A 9,382-nucleotide genomic window follows, 5' to 3' on the forward strand; every position below is an offset into this window, starting at 1 on the left:
CTTACTTATAAATAAATAAATACATAAATATGCATTATACGAATGCTAATACAAGGTAGAAATGAGTTCAGATCATGAAAATCTTAAAATGACATCTTTTCCTATTTTTATAAAACACCACTCCGGAAAATTCACTTGATATGATGAATCCAAGCTTTCAAATATTGAGACACCTATCAAATGACTAAATTCCCTACTGGCTTAGTACCACCCCAACATTAAATCCAATGGCTGCCAAAAGCTTCATATGTGGGCAAGATTATTATTTCGGGTTATACTATTAGCCACATATAATTGAAGGCGCCCTCTGTGTTTGCCTTTTAGTCATAATAATAAATTTCAAGCATCCATTCATTGTACTCCAACTATATGAATATACCAAGCACATATCAATGGAAATAAATCCCTAATTTGAGAGGGAGGAAATGAAGATCTGGCATAAAATACCAGGTGCAGAGACACCTCTTAGCATAGCTTTTGCAATTGCCAATGCCCTTTCAGATATGCTCTGCCATTATTATCCATACCAAGTTCCATTGAATGATATAAATACCTTAGCAATTATAAACCACAAAGAAACCACAAAGGAAGGGCCTATTCGTAATCTCTCACTTGAACACCAGATTATGACAGGTCTTGTCACAAGGATACTCACAATCAATTGCCCTGACTCCTGCGCGATCAAAATACCAATCCCCAACAGATTGTGCAATCCCCTACATATTCATAATCAGGTCAAAATGAGATTGATTTGATGAAAGGCATTTCAAGATAATATACAGTATAGGTCACACTTAAAAAGAACAAGTAATTAATAGTTTCAACCAATTCAGTTACAAGTCACACTTAAAAAGAACAAGTACCATGGTTTCCTGGTTTGAACCTACATTGCTTGCCATGGTCATGCTGCAGCTATTATTACGTTTAGTCTTCATGTTTCTGAGGCTTCCATAGCTGCTTCTCTTCCGCTTTCTTTTATATGGATTATTCTCAAGTTATTTTAGGTTGCTATTTCTGTCTACTCTACAAATATCTACTGTACAAATAAATGTAAGAGGGAAAGATTGAAATGAAGACCTAACTAGGTGTCTACAACTATTTCTTTAATTTCCATTTGATGTTCTGCATAACAAAGACAGTCAAACGCATTGGAGATACCTTGTTTCCAATAAGGGGAGAATCATCTGCAAACCATGTATCTTGTCTTTCAGTCTGGCAATGTGCAAAACATGAATTTATGAACAACCCATTTTTCCTGGACATTGAAAACCCCTTGATAGCATTGAGCATTTGATTCCTGAAGCCTGTTACAGAAAAATGAAATTTCAGTTAAATGATAAAGAAATAAAGAAAACATCTAGAAACAGACTTTGAATTGATAAAAATAACAAAACAAGCACCTTGCAAAAATTGGATCTGTGATGCAGTGCATTGTGCATGATTCAATTTACATCCACGCCAATAACCATGAGGATCAGCTGATGGTGGAGCTAAACTGGCCTGGAGCTGATAGAAGGTAAAAGGAAATCTAAATCGTTATTCAATTAATCAATCATATGGCCTAAATATTATTTAAATAGGACAGAAAAAGATAATTCATAGTTGAATAGTTGTTATCATATTGTCAATCAAGTTGAAAGTGAATTTTTAAGTCATGAAATTATACCTGCCATGCATCGTAGGCTGCATTCAGAAGAAAAAGTGGTGTCTGAATGTTGGCAATCAAGTTCTGAGGGAAGAAACACTGAAAAAGGGGACAAAATCCAGAAACAATGAGAAAATAAATGAGAGAGAAACTAACTACACCATTCCTGTAAGCAATCCAAAAAGAAATAAAAGAAATAAAAACTTAACCAATCCTGTAAAAAAACTTTAAAAATGAATATCTAGAATCATAATATATGACTCTTCTACTACACCATCCAATAATGTATTTTCCTTTCTTTGTTTGTAATATTCAGACCATGTTTTTCTGATACACAACAAGAAACAGGAAAGAATTACCGAAGTTGGATCCAGGTGGTTAAGACAAGTGCTTGGCAAGTTCTTCTGCACTCCCTGTTACAAGCATACAGGTTTCCATTAGCTGCACAACCATTGCATGGCAGGTTATCATGCCAAAGAGGTAAAACCTAGTAACAATGATTTAGAAACACAAAGTTAAATTTCCTTTATATGCAATTTCATTGATTCAGCTCAATCAATACTTTAGCTTCTAAGTTTCTGTGTCCAAAAGGTTTAGGTTCTACTGTTTACTGATACACTCCAGAAAATTTTCCAAATTATCAAGTTTTCACTTGAACAAGTATCTAGATGCTTAAATGAAATTCTCAAGTAAGGAAAACTAATCCAAACCCATAAAGAGAAACTTCAAAAATAAGCATGATAAGAACCCTCAGTAGATCAGCATCTTTCATGTTCATAGTTTAAATTAAAGGGCATACTAGCTCCCCATAGAGCACGGATGACTCATTATCCATGCACCACCAGTAGAAAATGTAAACATACACATGCAGGGGCAGAGAATGCAGTTAGTCACCATAAAAGACATACCACTTCAAAAACTTCACCTGGTTAGATGATAGCAAACATTCAATTTATGAAATCCTTTTAGTAGTCAGGAATATTACAGTAAAGGTCATAACAATGACTTGACAATGAAGAGAATAATGATGACTTTATAAAGCATGTAAGAAGACATTTTTCATCTTTGGAGTTTGATATTTTACTTTGGCAGTTACTGCATAATACTAATAGAACAAAAACCACTACAAGAATTTAAATATTTATTCTTATACCTGCAAGCTGACCACTCCTCCATACATATTTCTTAGAGTGCGGCCACCAGACACATCAACCCTATATTCCAAATCAAACACAACATTTGAAGAAGCAAGAAATTGGTCAATAAAAATCAAAGAGCACAATTGAAAAAGCAGGAAAAAAAAAAGGGAAAATCCTTAAACCTCTTCTAAGTTTACTAAAACGTCCTCTAAAGGACACTGACCTCCCTTGACCCCTGTTGACTGACATGGCAGGATAAAAAAATACTCCACTTATATCACCATCATTTGGTGTCAGCATATGATTACACGTGACATTAAGTTCTGCTAAAATCCCAGTAGTGTATCTATTTAGCTTGGCTTTAAATCAAATGGACCAGAATGCCCATTATGGATTAATTTAATATATGTAAATATTGACTACAAGATATGCCTTCTCAGGTCAAAATAGAATTTTCTGCATGTACATCACCCATTTTTTAGTTTGGAAGATAATTACCAAATATCCCTCAATAAATTAATTAGCCACATATCATCCAATACCTATCTGTCCATTGAAATTTTGTAAAAGTAAACATCAAACTTTGGATTACATGCTAATTTTTAAACGGGCCCAAATTTTACAGGAGGCATATTTAGAGGATGAACTTCAAAATTGATGGTTTTGGTCTGCTATAAAGCCATTAATTTGGCCACATCAAAACTCAGGTGACTTACCCACAACTAGGGCATTTTTTTTGCATTAGATTCACAGAACTAAAACCCCATAAAGGCAATTTTGATATTTCTCAAATTCTATCAAATTTAACAGCAAAATGATTCAAAGGAGATTTTAAGATTTTTTTTGGGTAATAAAGGGGATTTTAAGGATTAGGGTGAAACTTAACAGAGGTTTTAGTATTTGGTAAAAACCTCAAAGGAGGTTCAAGGATTTTTCCCATAAAAAGAAAAAGAATGAGGTAGTAACTAGTCAAGAAAAGAGTTTTTAGTATTTACGCATCAAGGAATAGTCCAGCATCACTTAGGCACTTCACTTTTGTGGTTCTTGGAAATAGCTCCCGAAACTCATCGCAATGTAGTATAGATGCTAGACCTCCAGCAGAGCATCCAGAAAGAAGAGCCTGAAACACAACTGCCCACAATTACTACAAGAATTGAAATGATGGCATAGAATTTGTGCAATGTGGTAATAATAAAACCTGGTTGGCATATCGCATTCCTTTTGACATTAAATCTTCCATGGCAGCTAACCAGATGCGCTGTCCTTGGAAATAAAGTTTTGCAACCTATAGACAGAAACACCAAATTTTGTTACAATTACAAAATACACAAACACAAACACACACATCCAGAGAGAGAGAAGAAGGATAACACCATATCTTCAGCATTCTAGATAAGATAAAGTCCTCCATGAGTTTGTCTATTGAGATACTAGTTGCCGTAGTTTGTTAGTCGTTATTAAGTTTCACAGTCCTACTTAGCACTGCTTGCAGAATAAAAATGAGAAAATAAAAGATGATCTAACATGCTCACCAACTTCTGAAAGGGAAATTTTTTTCCTGTGCTCTGCAACCCTAAGCAGAATTCCAACAACTGATCATCTTATACCAAGGAGTTTGGTCATTGATAATCAGTGTCTTATGCCAGTCAGAAGTTGAATGTATCTCATCTACTGGCATGATGCCCAGTCTCTTACCGTATTTGGTGCAATTTGTTACGGTTTTTCAGGGTAATGGTTGTGCCAGGAGACCTGGCTTCTCTGGTTGCAGCCTGGCCATCCAAGGCATTCAGTAGCAGCAAAAGGAAATAAAAGCAGCTAGTTCATGGGGCCTTGTGCTGGGCTATATGGTTGGAACATAATAGTAGAGCATTTAATCAAACTGAGACAGAACCTGAGTGGTTGATTGGGAGGATTAAGAAGTGCTTGTTCGAATGGGCAACTGTCAAGTAGGAGTTCAAAGGCATGAAAAGAGAGCAACTCATAAATCGATGGAAGAGGATTCATTTTGTTGATTTTGTAAATAAGTGAATAGTGATCACACTATTACTTTTATATAGCCGTATAGATCTATGTGATCACATCCTGTACTTAGTTTGAAGGAATCTGTCCCTCCTTCTGAGTAATATAATTCAATAATCTTTATCTTTCAAAAATAAATGCCCACCAACCTCATCTTGGCTGTCCCCGCTAAATGATGCACCGTCACAATAGCGAACTTTTACTCTATTCCAATTGAAAAAATCTACAAGCATTGAAGTTACAGAATATGAATTAGGGGACCATAAATGTCACAAGAAAAAGATAAGAATAAACAAGAGCATTTATCTTTTATGTAGATGGCAAGTGAGGAATGTCGTTTGAAAGAAAACCAGGATTTTCTTCAGCTTTGTTGCTCAATATTCCAGTAAATGGTATCTGCTTTTCCATATATGTTGATGAACCCCGGCGAGTTGTTTTCCTGTAAACACAGTTTCTAATAGTATTGCACCAGCCTCCACCCTGCCATTCAGGTTTTCAAGGTATTTAGTAGGGCATCTTTAAGATGCATTCACAAATAACATATTTTGAAGGTCTGAAATAAATAAACCATCATATAGATTACAGCAAAAGTTATTGACATGCTTTTCAATTTTGTTGAAATTTTGGCATTTCTTTTCCATTTTGACTGCCACTGAAATGAAATACTAGTATGAATAATTTTTGAAGGTTTAGATAATGATATGACTGAAAATAGGATTTAGATGTAAAGAAGAGGAAAAGTAGGAAATAAAAGAGATAAAATAAGAAAAGTTATGAGACATTTTTTTTCTGAACATAGAATTTTTTTCATCCATTTCATTTGGTATGTAAAAATTATAACAGTACTAAAAAATTGTGTTTCATTTTAGAGGATGTCAGAAACTTCAAGACAAATCTTCCATTTTAGAGGAGACTGAAACCTATCATCATCCTCATCATCTAAGCCTTACCCCAACTATACGGAATCAGCAGAAAGGTTGAAACCTATCTGGAAAAAAAATTAAAACCTTGCATGGTATGATATTGATGTGTACTGGTTACTAAATACTTCATGATCACTTAAAACATTATGTTTAGCCATGACAAAGCCACAAAGGTTCTAAATATCAAGATTGCATACTTTTTCTTTGAATGGTTCCAAACTTCCATGACATTCTGAATATACACTTCATCTCCACTAACAGAAGTAGCTCCAACAAAATCTCAAAAGAGAAATTCATAGTCTGGAATTTTCTGATTAATTTCATTAAAAAAACTGACATAAAAGCAGATTAAATACCCTAACTAACCACTAGTAAACAACTTTACATAACTCTTTGTTTTCCTCACCCTACAGATCAGGTGCAACCCATAAAAAGATATGACCAACCTTGTCTTGAAGTCTGTCTTTTCATGGCTCCCACCATGTCTGCACGGCAAATATTATTAGTGAAACTGATGACACTTGCAAGCAATGGAAAAAGAAGATTGGCAGAACATATTATAAAACACAAAAGGGAAATTAGTGAATGATGGCATTCTCAATTTCCTTATTTGTATTTTCATCTAAACATCTTTTGCTAGAGCTGTTTTGGGTAAGATTTGTTCTGTTAAATAAATGGCATTTGTGCAAATATTATTAGTGAAATTGATGACACTTGCAAGCAATGAAAAAAGAAGATTAGCAGAATATACTATTGAACATAAAAAGGGAATTAGGTTTATCAAAATGATTTAGCCTTTTAACATGGAACAACAATATGACAACCATATTTTAATAGTCGGATATGTTTTGCTCCAAACTTTTCTCACTCACCTCCAATTGTATGAGCCAGCTTCTTGCTCCTGATCCATATCCACGATGCAAGTGGTACCCGGGTAGAGTTCCATCCAAGCAGACTGCCATCAAAAGATACAAAATCAGTTATGTCAGGAACTAGAAGTGTAGATTTCACGATAGATCATTTATCTTGTGGAAACAAAATCAATCTTAACATGAAAACAGCCAGAAAAGTCTACATAGTTCTTGACTTAGTAACATGGTTAACAAGTATAGAGTGGTTTGAGAATTACAGCACACATAGGCTAGCTAGAGTACAAAATAACCCTACACTAATCATAAGCCACATCATCCTAGAAAATCAGATTTTCAAATAGAAGTTTCCAGGTGTAAGAGCATAGAATTGCAGACTTCCACAGACCCAGCTAAGTGCATTCAGTCCAATCCGGTCTAATAATCAACCTGGGAAATAATGTATTCGAAATTTCCAGAAGCCTCTCCACTAAACAAAGGCAAATGAATAATAGTTATTTGGATAAATTAAGAAACAGCTCTCTTCCCACATTTCCTCAGGAAGTCCTTCCACTGATATTCTCTCTTAGACCCCTTTCCTCGGAGAATCTCTTTCTCCTCTTCCTTCTCTCAGATCATCGGCAGTTCACAAAGAAATATAGGAGGCCTGCCTTGCCACGGGGTACGTAGTACAGCCCCTCCAGGGTCCAGCCAATTGTCAGTTTCCTCGTTCCATCCATTCCAGACTTTCAGAGTATACCAAAGGTGGCAAATCCATGGTATTTACACCAGGAAACTAGAGACAGAGGTCCATGCCTAGGATGGGGTGCGGGGCAGTCAATTTTCCTCCATGAACCATTTCTCCCCACCTCGCTACCCCCACGAAAGAGGAGGGAAAAGGAGACAAACCGTTAGAGATGAAGAACATTAGGTAATAGGTAAGTGTCTCAGAGATAAACCCCAACGATAATAAAAGAAAAAGAAAGAATATTTGATAGTTGTTGAAATTATTTTAATCTAGTGTGATGGAAAATTTCTACAGCCTAAACTTGAAAAGTTCACAACAATATATAGGCTGTTTCCGTAGAAGAAGAGAAATTGATTTAAATTAATAAAGCAATTGATGGAGAAATTACCCCAGATGAGAAAACAAAAGAACACAAAATCGGCATGAAGACTAACTTAAAAACAGATCTCATTCTTTACTGAGAAAATCATGCGGTTGCTTTAAATTGAAGACTGAAATAAGAATAAAGTACAGGAAGGGAACAATATAAGCGAACATAATAACACCAAATGCAGATCAAATGAAACATGGGAAAAATCAGGATTGATATAATCAAATATGACCTCCACTACAAGAAAGTATTGCAAACGCGGGACAATCTATGCATAAAACTAAATCATTGGGAAGACACTGCAAAATAAAACCTTAAGCCAATAAATAAGTCATAATGGAGAAAAAAAAAATGTATAGATGAAAAAAGCAGGTACAGAGAAGTCGAATGATTAATTACAACTGAAGGCACGACGACCAGCAGCACATAAACAAAATTAAAATGCCAAAGCAGAGGCAAAATCGTGTGCATGATTGTAACAGAATGAAGTGGAAAAACTAAAAACAGAAAAAGAAAAAGGGAGAAACATGGGAACCTATGAACACGGTTATGTCATGAGTCGTGACCACCGAGAACAGTTTCATTACAAATATCATACCAATAATCGCTTCCAGATTATTTACCTTCTAACAGAAATTATTCATACTGAAACTATGATGAGTAAAAAGCTAGCAACAGGAATAAAAGAAAAAGTATAAACGAAGGGGAAAAAAAGGAATGCTGACTGAAACATACCAGCTCCTTTTGCAGCAGCACCTTGAATGAGAGTGAGACCCACCATCAAAGGATTAGCAGATACCCCATAACCATAACCCTCCACATAAGAAACTTCTGTCACATTTAAATCCTCAAAACCGTATACCCATCTAACAGTTAAAAGAAGGACAACGAAACCGAAAATCCGAGAAGACCTCATGATTCCACTTCTCTCAGAAGCCCTCTCACTTCTCAGTTCCACTAAAAATTACATACATTTGGGAAAATACAACAGCCCAACTGAGTTTTAAGCAATGGAAAACGATAGAGACAACTGCCCAAGAGAATTAAGTTCCAAAAAATGAACTCTTATTAAAGATGTAGACAGTAATGAAAACCAACAGAGATTTCTCTCCTGGTTCCTTCTATTGAGCTAAAAATAGTAGGCCATGTAAAAAGGGAAGCGAGTGATTCTTTCAAGTACGGAATCAACCGACCGAGAGAGAACGGAAGGTAATAGAGATCTTCAAGAAAATATTGGCATTTGCTGAACGACGACGTTGTCGTGTTTTGAGATTTTTCCCTCTCTCTTCCTCTGTCTCGGTGTCTCCCTCTCTGTCTCAGAGGCTCGAACACACGTTTCGAACCGAGTGATGATTCGATGGGCGCACTCTCACTGTGTAAACCATGAACATCCCCGAGCACACCTCACCATCACTCGTTGGTTTGAAAATTTGTAACGTTTTGTGTATTACAACCAATAAGAAATAAACACGTAGGAGAATCCGATGAGAGCGTGCTCATTAGATCACCACTCTTAAAAAAACTTTTTTTTACCTATAAAAGAAAAATAGTTTGGTGCGATTTTGGTTTTGGAATCTGCTTTCCTTTTCTTTCCCTCTCTTTTCTGCGGGGATGAATCATGAATGATAAAATTGATAAACGAACGGAATCCTCGTGAGTCGTGGCTCACAGCTGTTTCACTTGTTATAAT

At 35.7% G+C, this 9,382-nt stretch overlaps 1 protein-coding gene across 2 annotated transcripts; it reads right to left on the reverse strand.

Annotated features, from left to right (window-relative positions):
* Positions 1 to 291: 291 nt before the first annotated feature.
* LOC104585589 (pectin acetylesterase 12) lies at positions 292 to 9,081 on the reverse strand. Of its 2 annotated transcripts, XM_088904444.1 has the most exons (13): positions 8,428 to 8,668; positions 6,599 to 6,681; positions 6,173 to 6,211; positions 5,154 to 5,283; positions 4,953 to 5,026; positions 3,983 to 4,069; positions 3,780 to 3,904; positions 2,799 to 2,859; positions 2,005 to 2,058; positions 1,667 to 1,744; positions 1,401 to 1,506; positions 1,159 to 1,304; positions 292 to 716 (listed from the first exon to the last, which is right to left on the reverse strand). In XM_088904444.1, exons 4-13 carry the CDS (start codon positions 5,209 to 5,211, stop codon positions 609 to 611), a joined length of 897 nt encoding a protein of 298 aa, XP_088760570.1. In that variant the 5' UTR covers positions 5,212 to 5,283; positions 6,173 to 6,211; positions 6,599 to 6,681; positions 8,428 to 8,668; the 3' UTR covers positions 292 to 608. The 2 variants fall into 2 exon arrangements, with proteins under 2 accessions (XP_088760570.1, XP_010240825.1); XM_010242523.3 differs by lacking the exon at positions 6,173 to 6,211 and having other exon boundaries at positions 8,428 to 9,081.
* Between the last annotated feature and the right edge of the window lie 301 nt (positions 9,082 to 9,382).

This window comes from Nelumbo nucifera, chromosome 4 (genome assembly GCF_055504915.1).
Source record: "Nelumbo nucifera cultivar China Antique chromosome 4, China Antique-T2T, whole genome shotgun sequence".
NCBI classification, from domain to species: domain Eukaryota; kingdom Viridiplantae; phylum Streptophyta; class Magnoliopsida; order Proteales; family Nelumbonaceae; genus Nelumbo; species Nelumbo nucifera.